The sequence below is a fragment of the Aulostomus chinensis genome, chromosome 5 (genome assembly GCF_037954235.1).
Source record: "Aulostomus chinensis isolate RoL2024-O1b breed Wild chromosome 5, RoL_Achi_v1.0, whole genome shotgun sequence".
Lineage (NCBI taxonomy): Eukaryota > Metazoa > Chordata > Actinopteri > Syngnathiformes > Aulostomidae > Aulostomus > Aulostomus chinensis.
The window spans coordinates 26,981,221-27,008,795 of record NC_141324.1 but is presented as its reverse complement, the minus strand read 5'-3'; the positions used below and the strand labels follow the sequence as shown (position 1 = coordinate 27,008,795).

Below are 27,575 nucleotides of genomic sequence, written 5' to 3'. Positions count from 1 at the left end.
GCAGCAACTCAATGCTTCATCGTGCTTTTTGCCTTTTGCAAAAATTGCACCTCATACAATTTAGGTTTTGCAGTAGGCCATGTTGGGATTTTTGATAAAATATGGATTGTGTAGTAGTTATTTGGCCTTTTTATTCAAGTCAATATTCTGGCATCGTGATGATATTTAATGGTAATAGTGACATGGTAAACATTCACACAGCCTATTTTGTACTTTGGTTACTTTAAAGGCAATGGTCCTCTTTCAGCTTTCATCAGTGAGTGTATTGTCTTGTGTAATAACTGAAACCATTGAGGCTTGGAACTTTGGGACTAGTTAGAAATATACATTCGTTTTGCACGATACAGTCTAACATTAACTAAGGAGAATGACAAGACTGGAAAACACAAAAATGGTAGATTAAAGCTGCATCAGTTTTTAACTGGGACCAAGCGCATGGATTTGAGACTTCTCTTTGGGAAATTTAAGTTCCTAGGCCTCCTACTTGGTTACTTAATTGAGGTACGAGCCAATAGTTTATTACTTGACTGTTCATGTAAACTATAAAAGTTAGTTTGAAATAATATGTCAGCGGGTACAATGGCTTTCATGAGGTTTCTCCACCTCTTAGGTGTAACGGTCCTTTCCCATTCAGGCAGACGGGTATTGGGAATTGGGGAAGTGTCCATTTGGAAATGTCGGAGCATAATGTGCTTAATATAGTACCACCGCAAGGTCACTACGGGAAAAATCAGGCAGGCATCATTTGAATCCTTCAGCCAATACTGGAAGTAGGGGTTGCGTTAAGGGTGCAAGTGTACTGGTATGATTTGATCTTTGGTGTAGATTTGAACTCTACTGTGCCGCAGATCACAAGCGGCGCAACTGAACCAGTCAAAGGCAGCAATGTGCTAAACTGTGCTATTTCATTTTGGCGCCGGGCGCATTGATTTGCTCAGCTTCTCCCTCTTACTCGTTCAAATAACACACCCCCCTGTGACTGATGCAGCGTACTCTGGCTTGGTTTTTGTAAAAATAAAGAAAACAGTATCATTTAGGGGCATAAATGACTGATGTTGACTTCCATCATAAGTTTAATTTGATGAGCAGTGAAGTCAAACCTCAGATTGAAGGCCGAAAGATCCCAGAGCCAACACCCTGTGTATACATTTTGTTATTTGCATTATATATAGAGTCCTATAGTTTAGCTGGCATTAAACTTCCAGACCTGTTGTATTTGATTTTATAATGCTATATTTTATTGTATTTAAGGATACAAGCAACGAGGGCATTGAAACTTGAGCAGCGAGGTGCTACAAAGACACTGTAACTGAAGGGGAGTTACTTTGAACTAATTGTCCATTTTGAAAGTTTTGTAATGCTTGATTTTATCTTATTTCATGAGAAAAAGGTGTTCAGAGAGAGCAAGCTCCTTTTAGAAAAGGTTTTTTATTATTATTATTGTTGTTGCCAATTAGCAAACAATGAATATTGTTCAAACAGCCCGGTACAATGTGAAAGATGTCCTAGTATTAAAGTTATTGCAGTAATTAGTGCAGAAATAGCTGCCATGATCTGCTATATCAGTGCCTTCCCCCTTTTCATTTCTATTAAAAATTTTGGGAAAAATTGATATGAGGTGACCGGCCTAGAATCATACGGAGATACGAATTGCAGGCATTCTGCTCTGCCCCATTTCAGTTCAGGTTCTGTCAAGACTGAAGCGCAAAGTAGAAAACACTGACTGAATTTTGGAATTTGGTAATAGAATAGAATAGAACCGACTGTTAAACACAGAATATTTTTGAATTTTTAATGAATGAATGAGGTGCAGTTTGTAAAGATTGGGGTTTTAATGAAAATTAAGCTCTTACGCCTGTTTCCAGTCTGACGGTGCGCTCAGTCCTGCTCTGGTTGCCTGACACCATTCTGATCACAACTGTCCCTCCTCCCCTGTGGGCCTGCACTCGCCTTGCTTGGGGTCTGACCCAACGTCAGCATCGTCTTTGAGTGGTACTCATATGTTCCAGCCTGGTATTTTTGGGTGAAATCCCTGGTACCAGGACAGTTACAGGAGTAAACTTGCAGGAGTTGGACCGGACTGAGGATGTTCATTCACGTGTCAGGCTCTGCTGTACATAGTGTAACGTACACCAGCAAGTTTGTGCCCTGAACTATAGGTGTGCTGGAAGCTGCATGTAAAAGTATTCATTGCATGTTGTGTATCTGGACATTATTTAATGCTCCATCTGCCAGCACCCACTCACTTGTTGGATCTTACCTGTCTGTATTACCCATCATGTGCTCCATGTCTAGGCGTATTGGCCCCAGGTCTGGTGCCATGAGTGTCACTGGAGTCATTTACTTGCTGAAGCTTCAAACCCGTATGAAGCGATCCACTTGTTGCCTGTAGCTTTGCTGTGGACAGTTTCTCGTGGACGTTCCAGGCTCTGGTTGCCACATCACTGCTTCCTGTTTGTATGCAGCTAAAGTCATCCAAAAACTGAGGACTTGCACACGAACAGCTAAATTTAGAGTAGAGCAATATCCAAAAACGCAAGTCAGGAGAAAAGGGTGGAATGTTTTATAACTCTGTTCGAGCCATTTCTTCGGTTTAAAAAGATTATGTGATTAGAAGTTGTGTTGGATGAAGTTGATTCATTAATTCATAAAGTTAGAAAGTAACACATCAAGCGAACAAGTTTATATTATATGTGTAGTCAGTAGATGAACAATGACGATAAACTACATTGCCATGGACAAGGCAAGTGCTGATTCAGTCTTCACGTAGTTAAAAACCACGCAGTCCAAGTGTGATGACTGTAACTACATAAAATATGAGACAAATATTTTGTTTTCCCTTGTTAAATATAAGGCTGGGTTGGTGGATGGATTTTATGTATACATTTAAGGTGAAAAAAGACAGCTTCATATTGTTTGTTTGACGATAAATTAGAATCATTTTACATAAAATATTTCTTCCGTAACTCCATGCCAGTTTCTGTATCTCTCTGCTCAGCCCCGCCCCCATTTTCCATCTGCACACAAACTTGCTCATAAGTTTCTGCAAAATGGAGAGAAGACGTGCTGCCGAAGAAGACTCTGCTTGTAAAAAGAAAAACAATGGATCTGTTATGCAGAGATGGGTTGGATTTAAAATATCAGATGAACAGCAGAACCATGTTTTCTGTAGCGAATCCACAAAGGGGTTTCTTCCAAAAGCCAAAGCACTGGGAATCTCTCCCACCATTTACAACAGTGCCATAAACTACAATACGAAGAGGGTGTGAAACTCTGTGACCGCAAATATTTGTAGTTATTTTCTGTGGTCACCACCATCAAGTCAGCACACAACAGCCTGAAAGCTGGTAGTTCTTGGCTATCGATCAGTGGGTTTACGTGCCCAGTTGCAGCCGAGTAAAGTCATAGCTCCATTAGGCCACTTTGTTATTTTATTCATTTGTTTAAAGAAGCTAAGACAATATAAAGTCTATCTCCTCGTCTGAACAGGAATGCATTGTGTTTGCTGTAATTTCACACACCATGGTGACTGCGCACTGTTCGATATTCAGGTTAAACACCACAGCTGCAGCGAGGGAATATGTGCAGAACACCGGGCCCGTTTTGGGCCGATGTAGGCATATAAATGCCAGCGTTAGTAGATTCCTAACCACATTATCCAGCTATCTTTTTCTGACATTGAAAGGTACGACATCATTCAAATTAAACTGTTTTCATGAATTCTAAAAGTCCAAATTTTAGTCCGATTAACGCAATAATTCAGCTTTTTCTCACGTTATTTAAACTTACTGACTCAGGAAAACTCGCAACAAGGAGGAAGTTCAGATAAATTGGAGATAAATTCTCATTTATTAGAAGAACTCCTGTTTACTCGTGGTTTGTGGCTCCAGTTTGAGCCCTGATCCATTACACAGATTTAACCACCTTAATTCCTTTACATACATTTTTTTTGGGATACTTTAAAGACTAAGTTAGACAGCATGTGTGTGATTTTTGTCTGGTACTCTTTTTGGATTTACTGTAACTTGTAATTTCCCCCTTTTTGCGCGTATGTTTAGAAATACTAATTAATATAAACACAAATGTTTCAATTTAGACCGATTTATGTTGCGTGGACAACTAACATCATCATACTGGTGTGATTAATTTTCAAATCTCACAATTACATGGCGATAATGAACATTCTGCTGCTGATGTCAGTGCTGTGTGTTTGATTGATGTCTGGAATTTTTCAGTCTCTGCAGCCTCTCACTTACTTCCTCTCTCTGTATTAACCTCTGCCTGACCCCATTGTATGGAGGGCATTCATAGATACTTTCCTGTGTTATAGTAGACCCCCCCCCCCCACACACACACACACACACAAAACTAAAGCTGTCATGACTGTCACTTATATCGTTGACTCTCCTGCAAGTACTGTAGCAAACAGCTTCAGCCAGACTGTGCTGAAAAATGTGCGAGGTTAATTACTTTGAATTTTGATTTGACATTGATTCCAGTATGAATATATCTTGTGTTTTCCTTGTTATTTATTTATTTATTTATTTAGTAATAAAGACAAAAGAAAATGGGTTTGATAACGAGGCTATGCTACTTTGTTCTATCTCGGTGCTAGCTACACTTGAGCTAGCCTCAACTCATGTTTGTAATGCTAGACACATTTATTCTTTCACTCACACTCTCCACACCTTCTCTGTCTTCTCGTAACATTAACAGGTTTTTGTGTGAGTGTGTGTAGGCTATGTCTTGGATCATGAATGTGATAAGAGTGGTTTCAGTCATTCTGAGTGAATTAAAGAGGAAGTTGGCCATGGCTGTGTGTGGGGGAGGAAGAGATTGGCAGGCAGCAACCTTACATGCTAAGTCAACCACAATAGATATACTGTCATGAAATTGCCATCTGATCAAGGGGAAAGGAATGTTGGTTTTAAATAGCGATGACTTATTTAGATGCTGTAAACGCAGATTATATATGTCTGCCATTTCATCTCCGGTGTCCTTCACAGACCTTTTTCCACTAGCAAATATTTTTTCCAGCAGACCTAATACTGGACGGCCCATTGGACAAAGCACAGGAAATAAGTATGGGCTGATGGGGAATGCTTGTTATGCCAAAGAGCATGTCCGTATTGATGCTTTTGGAATCCTGTCACCCATTGATCCGCCCTCTGCGTTGCACATTTATACGTTTTAAGAGCACAGATATGTGTCTGCCAGTTGATTGATTATGAGCTATTTTCAGCTGCAGCGGGCTGGTTCCATTGCAATGCCTTGGATGTGTCAATGGCAAAATCAAACACTTCATCACACGCAAATCTGAGCTCCCAGACCTCTCACTTTTTTCCTGCGCGTATTAATTGCAATCCCTCAGCAAATATTCATATATTTAAGTATGTCTAACTGTTGTTGATGACTGTCATTTGGTCTAAGGCCCAGTTCAGACTCGTGATTCACAATAAGATTGATTGTTGCAACTCGCAACATTTCAAAACATCTTGAAATTGCACTTCTTTTGCTCCATGTGACTGTCGCGACTACCTTTTCACACTTGCAACTTTCTCTGGGCTGAATAGCCAACTCACTGATGTCCTACTAGATGATGCCCAAGTCCCGATTTCTGGTTCATTCAACTAGTGTGAGCGCTCTGGACCACGCCAAGGCTCGAAGGGCTTCCCTGGGCCTGCCATGGAGGGAAAAGGTGGGCTTCAGCACAGCACACTTGCATGTGCACTGGCCACACGCAACCAGCCACAAATACAGCAAGCAGCTTTGTTGCAGAATATTATATTTGCTAAATAGTGAACCTACAGTTTGGTGTGCAAACTTGTCAGCGTGTGTGTTACAGTGTGTAGCTGTGCATACAAAGCCTGACACGGGAGTGGATTTAAACTATTGTGACAAAATATAACATCAGATAGGTGAGATACACCACCAAAATCAAGCTCTTACAGCTCAACAGTGATGTAAGCATTCTTGGGCTCGGAGCAATTTGTTGTTTTAGTGTCAAAAAAGTCCTATTTAATGCAAATCTGATCAGTTTTTTCCGCAATAATAATGTGTTAAATGTATAATGTCAGAGGCGCCTGTCTCAATGATGAGTCTACATGAAATTATCAGCTGACTGCAGCTCCTCTCAGCTTTACAAAGCTTCATAGTGACTTTCAGCCCACTGTCAAGCTGTCCTCTCCAACTTTATTGTTTTGGTTCACCCTTAAAGCTCCACCAGTGTCATGCATCTCCAAATGTATTTAATGTAGCTCTGTAACTGCTGGATGTATGTGGATAAACAAATGTTTGCTAACGCGTTGGTCACGTTAACATCAAATATGGTAGGGCCCAACTTGTTTCTGCAGCACCCAGGTGGCCGAAAATAGAAAAGCAGTTTCAAGCATGACCAGGTTTTTCTGTCAATACAGCTGGAGACACTTTTAATATCGTTAATAAACATGACTTGGGAAAGCTTGCCATATTTCACCATTTTTAAAATGTGATGAATAAGATGAATAGCATAAGCATTTGTGTAGTAGTTACCTCAAAAAGTCTATTTTCAAACTAAAATGCCCAACTTTTCCTGTTTGAAAATTTGTTTCTGACTCTCTCATTGAGGAAATTGTATTGGACTTGTTCCGCTCTTTTTCTATGTACCAAGTAATTGCAGATGAACCAAAGCAGCAACTGTCTTTGATAGTGTTGTTGTTTGATTCATTTCAATGTCTTAACATTTTAGTGCAAAGCATTTACAGTTTAAAAAGTGACTGCCCTCTACTGGTAGAAACCTGGCCACTGCAACTGAATTATGCTATTGGCTGATCCTTGTGCTACTGACATAATAGAGTCAGCTGAAGCTAACGTTTCCCTCACCCTGCAGACCGCATTAGATTCGGGCACTCATTTTCAAATCTGGACGGATCGAGACACACTTGTGTTTACCCGCTGACTTGAATTGACCTGTTAACTTCACGAGATTGCGGAGGGAAAAGTTCCTCCATCAAGGAAAAGTCTAACTTGACAAATAAGAACCGCTCCCTTAGGTGTGTTGATCGTGTCACTGAACTCTTGCAACTGTCCTCAGCGTCTCTCAGCGCCCTGAAATGAAGCAGCTGGTGGGTTAGTTAGGCTCACACCGTTGTGGGTAGTTACGCTTCAATCAAATGACCAAAAGAAAATGTGTTTCTGAACTATCTACCTTGTGTGTTAGTGATCATTACTTTGAAGTTGTTAATCCGGCCAAGAATGAATGGTTATAACGCCACACAAAACAGTACAGCAAGTACACACACACACACACACACACACACACAAATGCACAACATACAGGCAGAAGAAACTTGGCCCCGACTCACCTGACTCACCATACTGAGACAACTATCAGATTGTTCTTGCTCTAGCCTTCTAGAGACATTCGTGCATTTGGCACCACAGCCATTGATGAGGTCTAAATGAAAGAGCAAAGAAAAACTGGCCGACAAAGGGTGGATGAGTGGGTTTCATGAGTGGGTGTCGCACACTTTTAAGAGATGTTAATCAAACCATTTGCTGACTGTAACCGTGCCTAAATATTAATTGACACAGTCTTTTGAAATCCAAAATTGTCTGTAAAGGTAGACTTTGGCAAAAGTAGCAATAAAAACAATGAGTTTTTTTTTTGGCGTGTTGGTGTTTTTGTAATTGATTATTTTGAGCACCTGTCTTGATCCTTGTGTCTGAGGTTTTCTTATCTGTATCTGCTGACGTAAATGTTCTTAATCATGGAATAGATTGAACTAATAAGGTTAGAATAATGCAGTTGTATAACGATCGAAACTCCTTGATTCCTCCTACCCTTGTGCTCATACTCATGCTCTTGCCAGGAAGATTGTTGAAAGGGATGTCTTGTGGTGTAGATGACCCAGGATGGACAGTGGGACATGTCTCCAGCAGTGCTGTAGATGTGGAGATGATGGGCCCATGGATAGGCATATCTAAAGTTTGGTTCTTTGACTAGGCTGAGGTTGGGGCTTGGATGTAGTGCTGGTCACGGGACTCTGTCACCAGCCTGGGGGCCACTGACGCAGTCATCTGGGGCAGTAAAGTGCTAAGAATGGACAGCATTGTCAGCCAACCCCGGCCCCTGAAGGGCCTACAGAAACAGAGGGGCTACGCTTTGCAAACAGTGGCTTTCCTCAATAAGGAGCCTCTTCTCTTCACGGAAGAGCCCGAGAGAGCGATATTTATACACTGGCTGCATGTCACTACTGCTTTTTTCCATCACTGTTAAGTTCCTTGATTTCTTCCATGTTTTAGCTGATTTGATGTACATGAGTCTCATTGTGGCCATCTCCAGGCTCTGGGTGTGCCTCACATCTGTGTATGTATTAACCTTTTGTGACAAGTTGCAATAAGTAAGTTTCTCCATTCTGTGTTGTTTGTCTCGTTAGAGCCAGAAAAGGCTGTGCAATTATACTAAACTTTCATCGACCATGTTTTTACCAGTAATAGTGAGTAAAGTTACTGTATTCATTACTGCAAAATCTACAGTTTGAAGCTTCTATAGCAGAGAACATTCCTTACTTGTAGTTTTTTTTTTTTTGGATGCCTACTGTATGTAGGATCATTACGTTATTTGATCCACAGACAGTCAATTAGTGAGCCAAGCTAGCCTAATATATCTGGTTTACATAACTTTAGGGTCACCACATACATTAATGGTCATTCCCAAGTCATTTATTAGTTTCTGACTGTTGGAAAGTAGGAAAAACAATAAAAAAAATTCCCCCAAAACTACAGCATCTCTTAACCATCATACAGTTAGGATTTTTCACAAAGCGTCCTTTTTAGTATTATAGTCTAGTATGTTCTCACGTCTATTAACTGAGCCTCCCTTGAATCTGACCAGACCCCCTGGGAAAGCGAGCCTCGCACCTTGAAATGTCTGTTCTGTTGTTTTGGGAGTTGATAATCCGCTTCAAAATCAAACACATGAACTTGTTTTGCCCATCTGTGTCCATAGACTTTGTAGGCCTCCATTCCTTATCGTAAACTCGAGATAGGGAGAAAAGTGGGAGCGGTAAAAAGCTGGTTCAAGCTAAATTGAGCTAAATTCTCGTGTTAAGACAAAAATGATGGATAGCTCAATGCTGCAAGTCGTGTTTAAGTTTAGTTGTCAAGGGAATTTTAAGCAATCTGGGTTATGTCTCAAGAAGGGAAATGCACAGAAGGCAATAGTAGAGGCAACGTTGCGCGTGGCTGTGAGTAGAACAGCTACCAGTGGAAAAATGGACAGGTCCTGAGGAATCACCTTCAGTTGGGATTGTTCTTTCATGCCAACTGAATATGGAAATGTTTCATGCTGTTCGTAGACAAGGAAAAAGTTAGGGAATGTCCATGAATAAACTCAACATCCCTCACAAAGATGGCCTCATCTGACTCCGAGCCAGTCTACCGCATACAAAAATGCCAATATAAGACTTCAACAAAGAACGGCTTGTAAAATCCACAGCTTTAGATGTGATGGAGCAGCCAAAATTATGTGTTGCATTTATTCCAAAGTCTTGTGTGATGCTTGTGATCAGTGTTTGGGGCATCGATATTCGGATTGAGAAAAAAACGGAATCCGGTCTTGTGCTGAGATGTCATTACCTCCACCGCGGAGGTTGTGTTTTCTGTCTCACTGGCTTGGTAGTTTTTGCGTAATCATACCAAAAGTTTTCTCAAAAATTCGTAGAGGGGTGGCGGAGCATGGACCAAGGGAGAAGCTGGTACACTAAGGAACACATCTGAATCACGGGGTGGATACACAAACTGTTTTTCGGTTGAGAGATAGGGCGTTTAGAATGGAAGAAGGTGTTTAAAAATATCTGTTTAAACTTTTTAAAAAAGAAAAAAAGTCAAGGTAGATAAAAAGCATTCCAAATCACACATATTGTAAGGATTGTTTCCTAAAAAAACCTTAATCCAGATTATCAAAAACCTTTGTGTCACTTGCTGAAATCAGATGACCCTGCTGTCAGCTGACAGAGGAATAATCAAAGAGGGCACTATGGAAGTGAATGTGTGTGTGTGTGTGTGTATTTTAGTGTGCAAGTCTTTGAATATAGTGAGTCTGAGTGTGTATCCGTGTTTGTGTGCATGATTTCTGAGGAAAAGAAGGAGTGGTTTTGAGCTGAACTGCAGAATCTGATCCACTGGAAGCTCAGTGGGACTCCATCTACACAAACCACTGTCCTTAAGGTTGTTAGAGCCCCCTGTGGGACCGACTCCCTCGTTCTCTCCCCCACTCTTGCTCTTTCTCTCAGTCTGTCTACTCAGTCCTCTCTTGAGCCCAGTAAGCAACAGTGGAGAGAATGCTGCAGAACAAAAGAGTGCTCATGTCATTCCCCACATGAAGCCTTTTCCAAACTTGGTGTGTAAACCTTTTTTGCAGATGAGGTATTGTTGAACTTGTAACAAGTTTATGTGAGGTTTTAGGGCCTGAAAGTTCACATTACACTATCAGTGGACTATTTTTTTTCAGTCCATTAGAAGAAGTGTTTTAAGTATTATGGAAGTTGTGCATGTTGATTCGATAAATCTTTCTGTCTGCCTGGGCACTTGGAGACAGTGAAGAGAGCCTAAAGCTGCCCAGCATAGCATGCTACATGTCACAAGATTAGCTACACAGCCACTGTGTTTTTATTTTGTTTCTAGAGACCAGAGGCTCTCACAGCCTGTATTCATTTTAGTCAATGATTTGAAAGACTGCTTTGCTGAATGAAATAAAGGGAAACATTTCAAAATGTACTCTTGACATGTAATTCTCAAAGTTCAGTGTCAGAAACTAAAATTGTCACTGTCCAAGGTAAATCACAACAATTTGTTTTTCATGTGGCAAAATAGTTTCATGTTTTGAGTTTTTATTCAGTGTCAATTGTTGGTTTCGTCTCTCCAATCTAATGTGATTAAAGTAGCTGTGAAAAAAGGAATTTTATGTTTCACGTAAAGAAAGGGACTTGTGGCTATAAATAGATTTTTATTTTTGGGTTTAAATGTGCGTCCATTTTAAAGGACGGACACAGAGAGAGGCTAGTGAATAGCGGATATTCGCAAGTCTGCTACTGTGTGCGGACTACACGCGCGCATGCACACACACACACACACACACACACACACACACACACACACACACACACACACACACACACACACACACACCCTGCTGTTGACCAGGAGTGTAAAGGCACAGACTGCTGGAGGACAGTAGTGGCGCTGCAGGTTCCCTGCTCAGAGACTGTGGAATGGTCGTCCATAGACCCCCTTCCCTCCGCCTCCTCTGCTCCCACTCGCTTCTCTCTGAGGCTCCCCCTCCTCTCCCCCCCCCCCCCCCCCCCCTGTCGCTCCTTCCCCCCTCCCTTAGAGCTTATGTAAACTAGCTGTGGAGCCAGGGCAAGCTGAGGCTATTTTTAGCAGCAGCACTGCAGAGCAGAAACTGGCGGAGGGTCACGTGTGCGCAGCCAAATCAAAGGGAGTATCCCGGCAATGCGCTGTAAACAAAGGGAAGGTCAGTAGCAGAAGGTGAGACACAAAACGCCTCTGTGTTGGTTTTGTGAGTGAGAGAGAGAGTGTGTGTGAGGGACTACACACTGCCTGGCCATATGTCTCTTCTCTTAATGCCCCCAACATAAAACACATCATTGCAAGTGTATGAATGCACACACATGCTTTCCTTCTGCCTCTACTACACTCTCTCTCTCTCTCTCTCTCTCTCTCTCTCTCTCTCCCACACACACACACACACACACACACACACACACACACACACACAGCCCAACCATTTCTTCCACTGCTAGAGATGGGGGGCTTGATCAAAGCAGGGTTTGACACGCAAGGAGACATTTTTACTGTCTAATCATGACAGGGGCTCCCAGCTTCACACTCTCTTCTTGTTGCCGCCAAGCCGGCCTATCAGAGTGAGCAACAGCAGACTCAGAGCCGTGCAAAATCCAACAAAAAGCACATGACTATGTTTGCTAGCATTGACATTAGCATGTTTGTTATCACATGAGGATTTCAAAGCAGCAGCATCGACTGAGTTTCGGCCTGCTGTGTAACTCTACTCCTAGGCCTGGCTAGCTGGGAGGCTAGCAGTTAGTATTATCCAGCAGCCACACCCAGGCAAAAGGTCTCTCTCTACCTCGGCCACTAGTCAAACAAGCCTCAACTTTCACCTCCTGTGGAATGTGGTTAGAGGAGGTCACAAGCTATTTTTAAAAACCTTTTATATTTTTCTGTCACAGAGGTTTGTTTGCATAGACAGTTTGAACTGAAGGAGGTAGCATGGAGGCTAACTTAAGTAAACATTTGGCTCCAGCACAATCCTTGGTTGGGCTGTTTAGTTGGGTGATTTATTGTTGTAGGCGTTCTTAACCTTGGATTCTGATGATTTGGATCTCGTCTAAAAGTGTCAAGAAAATATGCTTCGTAAGGGAAACATCCGGTTCCTTATCCTATGTCTTTGTGGTTTATCTGAGTGACACTGTGCTCTGAATGATTATTTATTAACCAAATTATGTCAAATTCAATTCTGATTATTTTTACAGCTGCAGCAAGTTAAACAAAGGTGAAATATACCCTGGATACATTTTCCATTGTGCATGTTACTTTCCAATTTATCTTTTTTTTTTATCTCAAACACTGAAAACTAGAGCTGAAATTATTATGAAATAGTCTTTTTACAGAAAAATAATGCTTCGAGTTCTGCTGATAAACAGATTATGTATGGGATTTTTTCACTTTTGCAGATGAACTGAACATACAAGAAAGATAAATCGAAAAAAAATCTGATGTCGCATTAATTTTGACAACTGAAAGACATTATTTACCATAGTATCTGTAAACTGAAAGTATATGTACTGTGTGTGTTTCTTTTTGAAGTTTCTTGACCATTTTCTCTTTAATCTTGTTTTTGAGTCCTCAGAGATAGAGGTTGTTGCCAGGCTGCTGCAACATGGCCGTAGTTCCTTAGCCATATAGTGTCATTATATAGTTTACACTACTATGGCCAGGCTGGCAACATCCTTATCAATTATCCCCCTGGTTCAGCTCTCAACTCATTTAACCTTGCAGGGCTGATTTCACAACTGACATTGTTTTCCGGCGTGGATGTCGCATCAATGGAAGAACATAGATTACTGCGTTATGATCAAGCACTTTACTGTAAGGTTTATTGTTTTTTCAGTCGTTTAAACATCTGCTTTGGATTTTCAACATGCAATTCATTGTCTTAAGAATATCAAAAATTTGCTTTTGGTACTCCATTGCCTCTTTTTTTTTTCCTCGTGTTTTTAACTTCGATTTGCATCTTGTCGCTATCCTCAAATTTGATGAATTCCTCAACAGTTTTCTGCAGTTGTGGGTTTTAAAAAAGCCCCTCCCTTTTCTTGTCACACTGTAATTGTTTGTTGATCTGCTTAGAGCTGTAAGACCTGTAAAGTTGATGTTGTATGTCATTGGCTTCTAAAAGGCACAGGAGCGTACATTTTATGAACACCTCCAGCAGTAGTCAGGGCCAGTTGGCCTTAAACTCATCTTAAGCAACATCACCGCTGCCTGTGTGAGGATCCTGTGGGCTAATATTGTCAAAATCAACATCTCTGGCACTGCCTTTTGCGCTTTTTTTTTGTGTTTGTTTGTTTGTTTGTTTTTGGTCTGTTTGGGTGCTCCTCCTCAGATGATGCTGACTTGTGTTTTAACAAACGTTCAATGTTGTAAGATTTCTAAGTTTGATCTACTGTCACCTGACTTAGCGAGAAAGCTAGCCAGAGATGCTGCAGCAGCAGATGGACTCGTAGCCTTGTAAAGAGAGAGAGCGAGAGTGTGCAGAAGTTTGTCAGTCCAACACACCACCCCAGCCAGTTGTCCCATGTTCTGCCCCACTGAAAATAATGGCTAAGCACTGTCAGACATTGATTTCAATGTGTGAGGACCATACCTGCAATCCTGGTCTTAAGTTCAGGGCCTGAGTGGTATGAAAAGTTGTTTTACAAGTAATAGAAAATCTATGTTGATATATTTAATATATCAGCGCCCTGTGAGTTAGACATTTAGTCTGGTATTATTTACATACTACGAGAATAATGTTGCATTGCAGGATGTTATTTGTGATTTTGTGTTACTCACACACACAACTTGGTAACATCTAACTTTGCATCTCTTTAAGTCTGTGACTTATTTTTTGGTTATGTGCTTGAGATGGCGGTACTCTTTAGTGATCTGTCTTCTTCATCTTGAATTTGTTCTGCTTCCCCACCATACATAAACGCTGACACACATCCACAGCGGAAGGCGAGCACAGAGCCTGGTTCTGCTTTGTGTTGATGTATGGGAGACTCTGGGAATGGAGGGATACAAGTACGGCCTGGCTTAGGAAGAGACAGCCAGAGAGAGAGCGAGAGCGAGAGGAGTGGTATGGACCGACTGGGGTTGCCATGGTTACCCAGCTGCTAAAAGCAGGCAGGGTCAGTCTGGAAGAGAGGATGTGTGCAGCAGGAGCGAAGGGATGCCTCCCGGAGGCCAGTGGCTGAATTACACAAATAGCGCGCCCCACACACACACACACACACACACACACACACAAACACACACACACACAGAGGCCTGGATGGTTCTGTTTCTGTTTCTACTCTATTCAGAGAATCCTCATGTTTAACGTTATCTAACATCTGAAAATAAAGAACAACATGGAGATGGATTTGCTTTGAATAGCTAACTTTAATTGTCCCGTGTTAATATCTAATCCCTTCCACACCCTGTTGAGCTCGTAAAGCTCAGTTCAAGCATGTGAAATCTGCGCTGATACTGACAGATATTAGTCATTTGTTATTTTGATGAGGGGAAAAGCTCATTTCAGTGGGTCACCAGTTGACTTGCACCTTTTTTGACTTGTGGCTGTAGTTGTTTATGGGCGAGAGACTTAAAACCGGCTTGATATTGTAGCTCTGACCATTTTTTTCTCAGTGGTCTATTTCTGGTGGAGTCTAATTCAGTCGCTGACAGATATTGACAGATTGATTTTAGGCTTGGGTTATATTTTAGAGAACCCCCTGAGTCTGTTTCACTACTGAAGCCATGGTTAGGAGCTTCCCATCATTGCTGCTTGAAACAAAGAACGGTGAAAGAATGGTCCATGTAGACATGGAACAGAGACAAAATGGCTTTACAATGTATTTTATATTTTTATACAATACCTTTCAAAACCATGACTTGATGTGGCCCTGGGAGGCCAATCGGCGGCCTTGAGATAAAGCAGGCACTTTTGTTGACACAAGATTTAGTTTGACTTTCAGGAGTGTCTCCGTTCTTGCTCCTATATTTAGGAAGTACCCACTGAGCCGTTGATGGATTTGCCTAGTTTCAGATCCATCTCCCAAACTGCACAGTGCTCCTGTGCAGATGAATGAACTGGACCCCGGGCTCAGATCTTTCCATCGGGTGACCAGGATCCTGCACAGCCCCACCTTTACCTTTGTCCTGCAAGGGGAGACCGATGAGGCCTTAAGTCCTCTCGCTGTGTGTAGTGATGAGCAGTCGTTGTTGTGACTGTCCTGTTTGCCAGAAGTCATGTGCTCTCATCTGTGTGGTTAGAATGGTGGTGTCATTCACCACCCATCAGATTTCCGTCAGAGATCTGCCAACGTAAGGTAGTTCTGTTTCTCCATATTGGGGTTTGCAGCTTATGATGATTTTCACTCATAGTCTGTGAATTGTTTAGTCTATAAATTGTCACGAAAATATGAAAAACGGCCATCACCACTCCCCAAGCCCGTCGTTAAATGTACAAATTGCTTTTTTTTTTTGTCCATCAAACCGTCCACAGACTGGACATTTGACAGAAATTGACCAAAAAAACAAAAACAAACAAACCATTAAATCTTTATATGTAAAAGTTTGGAACCAGTAAGTATTGCTGGAAAGTAATAGGTTAGCGAAAGAACAGGCAGCTATTTTTTTCTCTCCGATCAATGATTTGTCGTGGATATTCTCCCAAACATATAGAACGGTTGATAATTTATCAACGGCTCATTGTGGCCAAGGTAAAATGAATATAAAACATCAAGAGGTACGTTATTCTAATACACAGGAACCGAGGCATTTAAATGAAGCTTCACCGGCAGCGTGGTGGTGCTGCTGTGGTGTCCAGCAGTGAGTGTTAAAGGGCTGTCACCAGTCAGTTGCAGGCTAAAGTGAAAGTCCATTATGCTGGCCTGAGCGGCTCAAAATATGGAAACTATTGATTAGATCCTCTGCACTGCTAATTAAAGAAGGTCCACTATTTGTAAAAAGTCAACCCAATTATCAAATGAGCAGATGAGGCTGGGTGCTGCCGGTTGGTGTGAGTGTTGCCTCTCTGTGGAAGTCTGTGGAACTTTTTTTCCAGCCTTTCGTTCAAAGTCCAACATTTTGTTTTCACTTTTGCACAAATAACTCTTGTCTTTTTTGTGTTTTTTGGCTTGCTTGTTTTCTTGGTTTTGATATAATAAGGTTTTTTTTTTTTTGGCAGTGAATGTTTTTATGAAGTCACGATTGTGTCCGCGTTGTGGTCTCTTTTCTTTGGAAGACGGTCACACTTTCCTGATTGAAGTTCCGTGAAAGCTACTTCATGGTAAAAGAGCTGCTATCCGTGCTCGTGTTCACGATGACTCCCCCTGTAGAGCCGGGTGACCCGTGTCCCCGAGTCCCGTGTTTTAATTCCCCGCCTCTCCACTACCATCATCTTCCCTTCTATCTCCTTTCTGCTCAATGAGCAGCAACATGTGACCTGAACCACGTGGGGGCTGAAGCCCGAGGCCTCCCAGAATCAACTGTCCCTCAGCATAGTGATGTGTGTTTGTGTGTGTGTGTGTGTGTGTGTGTGAGGATGTGTGTATTCATGCTTGTGTCTGAGTTTCATGGAAAGATGAGGCCAACAAATACAGAAGGACCAGGCCAAGTCAAGTGATACTGTCCACAACAAATGTCTATACATAGCAAGACTGGCCCGTAGGATCAGTACAATGTGTTTTGGCTAAATACAGAGAAAACCCAGCCCTGTAGACAGAGGGAGGGGCAGGACTGGACTACACGGTGGTGCGTTTTAGCTTTGTATCTGCGACAAGCAAACTGTCATGGAGTACTTCTTGCTTTGGCTTCGTTGTGTGGATGGTAGGCAAAATTAAAAATGAAATGAGAAAATACTTCTGCATATATGTGATTTGTTGGTAAACCGAAGCAGAGAACTTCCCGTCATAGCAATAAATCATAGTTCTACATTCACGTGTTGCGGACACTTCAAGAACAGAGTGAAAAACTGGTGGCCTGTGATTCCTCATACCCACGAATTTGCTTAGAATGACCACATCACATAAAGATCTGTGTTGCCAGCAGGGAATGGTTGTGGGAGGAAATTGAAGAAACCAGCACAAACCACAGATTTCCCTGGACATGAAATCCGGCTTGTCTATTTGTAGCACTCAACCAGAACAGCTGTAGACACTAAAGACTGCACCCAAAGCTCTTGATAAGGCATTATCTGAATGGCCAGTTGCTTGTCAATGTTATCTTTTTCACCATTTTTTTCCCTGGATCCTGGACCCTTGTTCTTCTTTCTCGCCGGGTACGAAGACTATATTTGGCTCTCCAGAGCTCTACCAATACTACTTTTGTCACATGACAGTCACAAAGCATTCAGTAATTATAACCTAGCTAGTTTCTTCAAGAAAGGCTGACTAAAAATACCTCTACAGTATATTGTTGCAGTGATGGTGCAAAAGCTGGAGAGGCTTTTTGTGTGTGAATGTGTCTGCTTTTGGGAGCTTTATGTGGGTTTCTTCTTAAAAACTCTCTAGGTTGTCGGATTTTTTTTTTTTTTTTTTTTAATCGTAGCTTCAGTAAAATACTAATTGACAAAAAGACTACTCTGAATAAAATTTGGGTAAATATTAGAGGATTTCCAAGTTGACAATTCAAGGTACATTTTTTTTTTTTATCTGTAATAAGATCATTTTTACAGTTTTCCTTAGAAAGCACTGATTTTACATTTGTTAATCAGGGAAGTAATCTAACAGTAACACTCAGAGTAATCAAAAGTAGTACTGAGTAATTAAGTACTCATTGTGTATTCTTTCTGGCAGAAATATCAAATATTTCCTCTTTTTAGCTTGTCAAACGTGAGAATTTGCTCCTATTTTTTTTGTCTCATGTGATGTTAAGCTTTTTAAGTTTTATATAGACTAGGGATGGGACATGTTGATAAGATTGTATTGATGGCAGCGCCACCAGCGATTCTGCTTTTCAGCCTGATTCTTTCCTTATTCCTGGATTGATTCCAGTGATTTTTCAGTGAATGAAAAGAGAAGAGTAGGTCCGCACAGGTTTTATATGATTTTGTTATCTGAGTCAGAACTTAGAGTAAAAAAACACTGTTGGTTAAAGGTTCTCGTGACAACCTGTTACACTTGAATGTCTCACTCACTACCATTCATTTTGCTAAGCTAACTAGCCAGTCTCTGTGTCTACCAATGCACACACAGAGGGAGAGAAGGGTGTGTATGTTCTTGTATGGCTCTGGGGAAGATGGCAAACAAGTGTGTTTTGTTGTTTGTTTGTTTTTTTCAAAAAATGGTAGACATGTTTCTTTAAGAGTGAACTCTGAATTCCTGCTCTTGTCGCCAGATATGAATTGTGGGAATTTTATATCCTGGATGAGACCTCTGGACCAGGCTGATCAGCCTGAGGGCACGACTTGGCACTCACATCATATCTGATTAATAAGTACAGTGTGCCTGAACATAATGAGCCATTTTGAGATGTCACCTCAGACTGGGATGGTGATTTGGGATTGTGTCATATCTTTTCCATCTCGTAAGCCAGACATTTATCTCAACCTTCTGACTGATGAATTCCTCGCAGGTCTCATCGCTACATTTTTCTGTGGTTGACGACTAAAATTGCACGTTATTTTTATATCGAACTGAATTGCATTCAGAAAATAAGGTCACATAATTTAATTTCCATCATATCTGTTATGTCTGGTCCACTGTATGAACTTTGTGCGCGAAAGTCGTGTGCTATTTAAGAAATAGTCCCACTTCTCTTGTGTGTGAGGCAGAAATAGAGTCGGTGTGATTATCACAATGTTGTCAGAGCACATGAGTGCTGTCTCTGTTATCTAATGGTTAATAATAGAGCCTTCAGTCTCTGTTAATTAAGTCTGGATGGGTGTGTTGGGGTGTACTACTGTTTAGGCTGAATTGAAAATGAACTGTCAGCCATTCCAGGCTGAAACTTGAACCTTGACTACTCACCTTATGTGCAAGTTTCTAGCAGACTGTCCCGTGACATCCTGAGGCCTGGTGGCTGGACGATAGTTGTGCTTGTTTGGTTCGCATTTGTGTCCTGTAAAGTTAGAACCTTGAACCCAGGATTAAGTTCGCATAGAGCATCAGGTTCTCTTCTTTCAGTCCTCATCTTTTTTTTTTCTTTTTTTTGGGTTGTACTCCTCAAGCTTAGGATTTTTCATGTGTTTCAACTGCATGAAATATGTCGGTGAATACTGCACTTGTGAATTTCAAGGCAGTTGTGCCCGCCAACAAGGGGCTACAACAGACTTCATGGGTTGTGTTGGACACCAGACACCATTTCACTGAAGTCATGCATCCATGGAGTTGCATGTGATTATTAAGTTCATTATTGAAGAAAATCATAATTTTCACCATTCTTTCTACATTTTTATTCTTCTTTCAGACATTTTGTCAGAGTAGAGCAAGTATGACTTGGACTATCTGCAGCAATGTATAATTAAGAGCAATGATAAACTGTATTCTTGTGAGTTTTTGCTCCCTTAACTTGGCTTTTTGAGAATATCCCATTTTCACTTCATGCTGGCAAACATATTTGTACAATTTTCAAGGGCATTTTTGCTTTGGGCCCCTGTTTCTAACCTTGGCGTGGTCCAGTGTTGCTCCCCTGCTGTAGCGAGTTGCTGAAGCATTTTGAAGAGGGCAGCTGAATATTATAAATGTCTTTTGCCAGTTATACAGTATTTTATTGACATATGCATAATTCATGCAGTTGCATAAAATAGATTTCCTAAAGAGGACTGGTAATGCACCTTTTGTTTTCATCTGTATGCATTCTGGTTGGGACACCAATATTTTTGGAGTCTCGTAACTGGGGGATGTCGACCTTCCAGGGGCCTGTGTGACCGTGTGTCCCCAGTGTCAGAGTCCTGAGCCTGCCTGCCCTGCTGCAGCGAGGCCCAGCTGCTGCTGCTCCTGCTGCTAACGCTGCACATGCTCTCAGTAGTGAAGAGAAGGCAATAGCAAGCTGTCTAACCTCCTCAGTAACCGCCTTATGTAATCACTCTGGCTAGAGACAGACCAAAATAGCCCAGACTGAGCAGCCCTGCCCTCTTGTGGCAACAAGCTGCCTAAACACCGGCCTACAGTACTGACTCTTCAGGGAGTCGGACATGGCGGCCACCACTTGCAGTGTTCACTGTAGCTTACAGAATGTCTGTTGGAACAGGTGCTGTACTCAAGGTAGCTTGAAGGGTTTTAATTTTGTGATTTAAATTTTGGAATTTGGTCCGTGTGAGATGAATTGGGGTACGATTAGCTGATTTTCTTTTGTGGGTTCAGTCAGTTTATCAAACTATTCAGCTTTGTAATTATGCCAGCAAATCTTGATCATTTTGAAGTTTTCCTTTGATGTCACAAAATTGATTTTTATTGTGACATCTCAATAACCTCTCTGTTCCTGCAGCTTCTAGAAATTGACAAAGTGCTAAATCTGAGGCTGTTCTGTTTTCCTCTTTGCAGTTTTCTGGACAGAATTGACTCTGTAAGACAGAGTGATTACACACCAACGGACCAGGTCAGTCCTCCTGTGAACAATCACTGTTAAATAACTCCATTCTCCTCCTCTGCTTTTGACCTGGAATTGTGTGTTGCCATGTTTTACAGGACCTGCTACGCTGCCGAGTGTTAACTTCAGGGATTTTTGAGACGAGGTTCCAAGTAGACAAAGTGAACTTTCAGTAAGTCTCAGCTTTCACGTGTTGAAGGTGTATTTTGCTTGTGTATGATTCATGCTCCATCCATGCATATAATTCTCCCACATTCAATCAAATTGCAGTTTTCTTATTATTATACAAACTGTTTGCTTACATGTTGGTATGTTTTCAAGTTTTGTGTACATTTTGTTAAATAGATGGCTAGTATGCATGATCAGACTTTTATACGTCCTGTAAAAAGGATGATACATTTATCGACATTCCATTCACAGATTCCAGTCTGTATTTTGTGCACTTCCTGATGGGTGGCACTACTCACCCTGGGGGGGGAAAACCTCAAACGCATATTGTGATTTTATAGATGCCACTGCTAATTTAGCACTGAAATAAAAGAACAACTAAGCGTCACATATACTCACCAGAGGGAATTCCTTCAAAGTTGGCAGGAGCATTCACTCAGATACCGAGTTATTAGAATCAGGAAGTGACCTCAGGAAAAAAAACTAAACAAATGCCTGCAAACATCCACATTAATACTGAGGTGACGTCCTACAATTGGTGAAATTGATACTGAGGCTTTTTGTTTTTTGTGTGTTTAAATATGGGCGTCTACTTCCCTCTATACGTGTACTGTGTTTCTTTATAAAAACAAAAAAATCCCCCTGCCTGCAGATGGCTTGTAGTGCCACTACCTGTTAAATAATCGTAGTGTGGTGATTTTTAGTTTATTTTTTTTTGTACAAGGTCTTCCCCTTACACATTTCTATTGATAAACCTGGATGGAACTCAGCGCAGCTGTGAAGTAAAAGTGGAAATAAAAAGTGACATCATAAATGTGTGTTACACAATAAATGTAAGTTTGAACGAACAGTCAAAAGGCATGTAATCTGCAGTTTGCCTGCTTGGCAGTGGAATACAACTGTGAGCCTGTGATTCTACTGTGTATATTTTTTGTCTTTTATGAGGATTTTTAAAAATGTGTTTTACATAATACCTAGTTTTATTTCAAGAGATGTCAGTGCGACCCTTCTGTTCTGTAACAGATGAACTGTCAAAGTCATTTTGATAACACACCTTTGGAAAGAAACCTGTCATATCATGATGTGAAATGCTTGAATAACATAAATACCGTTAATATGAATGATTAACACTGGTTGGGCAGGAAATGTGTAGTAACATATTTCCTGCCCAACCAGTGTGTATTCCAGGCTATTTATTGAACGTCGGAAGCAGTTACGAGAGCAGCTAATAAAATTTGTGTAATTGTTTCATAACTGCTTTGATGATGTCAGATGAGACCACTAAATTCTGCGAATCACAAACACAGCGGACTTATTCTACCATCTGAAATGAGTCTTTGTATCAAATTATATCATCCTCAATGATTGATTTAAAAAAAAAAAAAAAATCTTTGGGACGCAACTCCCCCCGTGGGTGTGCAGTCTTCCAAGCCTCCAGCTACGGTCGCACAAGGCAGTTGGCTTGTGGATGTAAAGCTTTTCCACATCATATGTACTCTCTTTAAAAAATTTGGTTCGTCTCACTGAAAGCAAGATCTGACGTCAAGACAGGAAAAAAAAAAATTGTGATCATCTGGATAATCATTGAATATTGTTGCTGTTTTTAGAAATGCCAACTAGCGTACCTCATGTACCTGCTGTCCCACAGATGTGGAGCCACTGACCACAAGAGGGCAGCGATGAGTGTGTTGTCATCTGAGTCTGACCTAGTATTTTGTCTCCTCTACAGCATGTTTGATGTTGGAGGCCAGAGAGATGAAAGGAGAAAATGGATCCAGTGCTTTAACGGTGAGACTTTTTTAGCCTCATGTTCTTGTTTTTCCTCAAATCGCCACACATCAACCACATTCTCCTCCTATCTCATATTCCATCATCACACCAACTCCTTGTATGGCTCATTCCTAAACAAATGAGTGTTGTAAGAGGTATTTGCCCGAAAGAAAATACCTCTGTTCTCCTTCTAGACGTCACTGCTATCATCTTTGTGGTGGCCAGCAGCAGCTACAACATGGTAATAAGGGAAGACAATAACACCAACAGGCTACGGGAAGCCCTGGACCTCTTCCGCAGTATTTGGAACAACAGGTGAGGCTGACGCTCCCATAGAGCCGAGGGGGATGCTTCCCTACCGGTTTCATCTTAAATCCCAATCAGATTTAGTGTCATTTCCATGATACATGATTAGCATAGCAGTGAAACACTGACACAGACCAGCGGGTGTGTCACATTTAAGAACAAATAAAAAGCAGCGGTGCGTAAATTCACCGCACTGAACTTAGATGTGACTCCCACAGTGGACAACATGCTTAACATGCTGTGCGACTTTGTTTGTATGTTGTAAATTCAAACACTGTTGCCCTTTTGCCTCTCTACTCCTGTTTATACATCTCTATACTGACGGAGCTTTACTCCTCTCTGGTATGGTGTCTTTAACGCAGCATTTTCTGCTTTTTTTTTTCTCTCTCTCTCAGATGGTTACGTACTATATCGGTCATATTATTCCTGAACAAGCAGGATATGCTCGCTGAGAAAGTATTAGCTGGAAAATCCAAAATTGAAGACTACTTCCCTGAATATGCTCGCTACACCATACCAAATGAAGGTTTGTGTGCCACTGAAATACTTGGCTACTCGTTCTCTTCCTCCGTTATCCGTGTGAAGTGTGAATTTGTTTTTTTTGTTTGTTTGTTTGTTTGTTTTTTGTAGCAACTCCTGAACCTGGTGAGGACCCAAGAGTGACGAGAGCCAAGTTCTTCATCCGAGATGAGTTTCTCGTAAGTATTTCACAGGATGTTGGGACTCTGCTCAAGCTGACCAGTGTCCCCATAAGTCAGTGTGTTGTTTGGGTTTTTTTTTACTCTCTGTGGCTGGTTTTACACCAACTGTGTGTTATGAAGTTTTGGATTTGATGAACTTTCACCAGATTCTCCTGAGAACAAGTTTTCAACCAATGAGCTGCTCAGCAACGACGGTTTTTAGTGACCCCACGTTACCTGTGATTGCAAACTGGTGTCTGGGCAGGGAACAAGGCCATTCCCTGTCGCTGATTTTTGACCAAAATTGAAGATTAATGCTGCACAGTTTTGTGAAAAGTGATATTGTTATTATTGTGCACAATATTGCAACATAATGACCCAGTGGTATCACGAGGTTAGCGGGTGGTTATCGAGGAAAATGCACCCTCGTCACTGGTCATTTTGAAAAGCGAATTCCTCAACTCAAGCACACAAACTTAAACCAGCATAAAAGATACAAAAATGAACACAGCACTGAATGTGTGCTCTTTTTGTTCCCAGTTACATTATCCCACCAGCGTTGGATGGTTGAACCTTTTCCAGGGCTTTGACCTGCATCTCTTGCTCCTCTGTCTCGTACTCATCTTTTTAGTGTCACTCTGGGATATTCCCCCTCCACAGAAGCACGTTTGTCCTGTTTGGGCTGCAGTCATGACATCTTGATCAAAGCCCTCTGTCTTCATGGCTGACGCAACATCACTCATCCGTCAGTCCGCTCTTCCCTCTTCAGAAGCTGGACTGTTTTCTATCTGGATCTCAGGCTAACTAATCAAACCATCCTGGTGGAGGATGTGATGGGAACATCTGCTGTCAGATGAGGACAACAAGGATGAGTCCTCCTTTGTTCCCCTCGTGCAGACATCAGCTCGCTCCTTTTAACAACGGGTTTAGGAGATCACATGCTGCCTGACATGTTGCCGTATGCATGCCTGTGCTCCTCCACATCCCACAGTGAAGCTGTGAAAGGAAGGCTCTGAGAGAGGCGGAGAGCTGTAGGTGTCTCGGCGCTCTCACCCTCCGCCCCTCCTCTGGAAGTGAGGAGATGTGCTTAGTTTGAATGATGAGTGACGTTGCATCAGCCCTGTATTGACTTGGAGGGACCAGACGTAGATCTTTGTCTCTGGTCTAATGGGCCAAATGCTACTATGAATATAAACTATCTCATAGTGAGACATGAAAATTCCTATTATCACTCTATTATTAGTAACAATCAGGGATGCCGTGTGTCTCGCCGGTGCCTGATGCCAAGATGGTTCCTTGTTTGTGTACTTCTGACAAAGTATCGCAGCCCATTGTTGAGAGTTTAGACCCGGTTACACCTCCATATTGGCGGCCCTGGTAACGTCAGGTATGCGAGTAAAGCTCAGTGTTACATCTCATTTCTTCGCCGCTCTGCCATTTGTCAAGTCCAGGTCCGTTCCGCCCCTGTGAGGTTTTGTCTCTTTAGACCAGTAATGATGACACCAATGGAGTTTAGTTCATTCCAAGTTCGGCAGGATGGAAATACAAAAGCAGCAACTTGTTCTAGAAGGTGAAAGGTCAGGGTCAGTGAACAGGGATGGTGGTTTGCGGTCAGATCAAAGCTGTAGTGTGATGCTCCTCATGTGTCCCTCCTCCCTCAGCGCATCAGCACTGCGAGCGGCGACGGCAGACACTACTGCTACCCCCACTTCACCTGCGCCGTGGACACAGAGAACATCCGGCGGGTGTTCAATGACTGCCGGGACATCATCCAGAGAATGCACCTGCGGCAGTACGAACTCTTGTGATGGGACAGCTTCCGTCAGCCTTCTGTGTTTTCTCCACCATTCTGCATCCTTGACAAACCCTTCCTCTTCTTCCTCCTCCACCCTATCCTCCTCCTCCCTCTGAACCTCCACCCTCCTTCACCCTCTAAGAAACCTGACCACCCCTCCTGTCGAGGACTATGAAGTACTACTGAAGTGTGTCAAATCCTCTTCCTCTTCTTGACTCCTTAGTTTTCTGTTTTTCTTGGTTTTTTGATTCGTCCCCCTTCACCACCGCTAATGGAAGGTTGGGGAACAAATTTTGTTGCGTGCCGCATTTTCTTTTAATCTTTCCTTTTTGAATGCCTTGATTTTTGTCATTCCACTAAGCCTTGGGCTACCTCCTTATGTTTTTGGTCCCCCCCTTCCCCCCCTTGTATCTGTTTTTTGGCTTTGTCATTGGACCTGAACTAGTGGGTGTGGATACATGAAACACACCTTGAGGACCTCAGTGTAGAGGCAGTGTGAGTGTGTGCGAGAGAGAAAAGAGTGCGTGCGAGAGTGCAATGAAAAGGAGGAGGAATGCCATTTGATAGAGCGCATGTGTTTGTCACTGCATCACCGCCATGACCTTTGACCCCCCCCTCCCCCTTATGCCCCCATCACCCTCCTCCCCCCCCTCCAACTTTAACAGCTCCTCTGCTCCTCCTCTGAGAGTGGACGACACCTGGATGACAGCAGGGAGAGGACGGAGGGGAACCCGGTGGATGAAGAGATAAATGCACTTTGCATCAGGTTCCTTAATAACTTTTTTTTTTTTTTTTTTTTGGTTATTGTTGTTTTTTGTTTTTTTCTCCAGAGGAAGCATACACACAATGTAGCATCACAATATTTATTATCCTGTCACGATGTTAGCTTGCCGAGCTGCAGGTTGGACCGAGCAGCCGAGAGACATGTGAGTGGAGGGGTGGGGGCAGGAGATTCAAGAGAAGGATTGAAATGAAGGAAAAGGGACTGAGCTGTCTGCACCTTAGCCCTGCCGCGGCTCCCCAGAGCTGCCTCCACGGACTCGGACCTGCCTCCTTTTCCACACAAACCATCCTTTTAGCATAGAGATACTGAGGGGAGGGTGGGGGGGTGGGGGGATGAGGGGGGAGAAAAATGTATTGTTCTTTTTTGGGGGGGGGGGGGTTAACTTGTACACTGTGCAAGGTTGAATTATCCTGTACAGACTGTAAAATGTAATATTATTTTGTACAACTTAATTGAAAGAAAAACAAATCTACTTGTAGATCTTTGTGCCTTGATTATGGCTGTACCTGTAAATGAGCTCAGATGTAAGTATGTTTTCGACTGCGCTGTACAGCTTGATGTCAAACTCTATCGGCAGCAGAAGACTGCGGGTAGGGGACTTTCTCTGTAGAGTTTAGTTTTTTCTGGTTTATAAAAAAAAAAAAAGGAAATGCTGTTTAGTAAAAAAATAAAAAAAAATAGGGAAAAAAAATCCTAAAAACCTGTATACATTATGCAAATTAACCACTTACCTGCAGTGAAGACCAGATGTTGCAGCGCCATGCCTTTTTTTTTTTTCTTTTTTTCTTTTCTGGGGGTGAGGGGGGGGGGTATTTTTCCTCCTTTTTTTTATTTTATTCTAATTTTTTTTTTTTTTTTTTTTTGAATTTCACAGCTTTAAACAAACATTGGAAATCCATTGAAAGTGTCCAAATTGCAACCTGGTGTTGTTTTAATAGGAACCAACGTTTTTTCGATATGAAGTATGTCTGAGATCTGTACTGATGTGCGTGCCTGTGCGCATGTGTACATAAGACAAACATAGACTCACAGACGCATTGTGTGTATGTGTGTGCGTGCGTGTGAGGGCGAGTGTGCGTTGTGTGTAAAATTTTATAAATGTATGTACATGTAAATTTATAGGTCTATATAAATATATATGTACAATTATACATGTTTAATTATGTGTGTGCCTAGGTGTACATACCTATGTATGTATACGGTAAATATGTATACA

General features: G+C 41.8%; 1 protein-coding gene across 2 annotated transcripts in view; it reads left to right on the top strand.

Annotated features, from left to right (window-relative positions):
• Window positions 1-26,678, top strand: part of LOC147261966 (guanine nucleotide-binding protein G(olf) subunit alpha) — a 50,786-nt gene extending 24,108 nt beyond the window's left edge. For both annotated transcript variants that reach the window (XM_086204300.1, XM_086204301.1), the window contains exons 6-12: window positions 20,811-20,865; window positions 20,955-21,028; window positions 22,754-22,812; window positions 22,989-23,109; window positions 23,496-23,626; window positions 23,731-23,798; window positions 25,442-26,678. In XM_086204300.1, coding sequence (XP_086060426.1) covers window positions 20,811-20,865; window positions 20,955-21,028; window positions 22,754-22,812; window positions 22,989-23,109; window positions 23,496-23,626; window positions 23,731-23,798; window positions 25,442-25,588 — 655 coding nt within the window. In that variant the 3' untranslated portion in view covers window positions 25,589-26,678. The remainder of the gene's footprint in view (window positions 1-20,810; window positions 20,866-20,954; window positions 21,029-22,753; window positions 22,813-22,988; window positions 23,110-23,495; window positions 23,627-23,730; window positions 23,799-25,441) is intronic.
• Window positions 26,679-27,575: the final 897 nt, after the last annotated feature.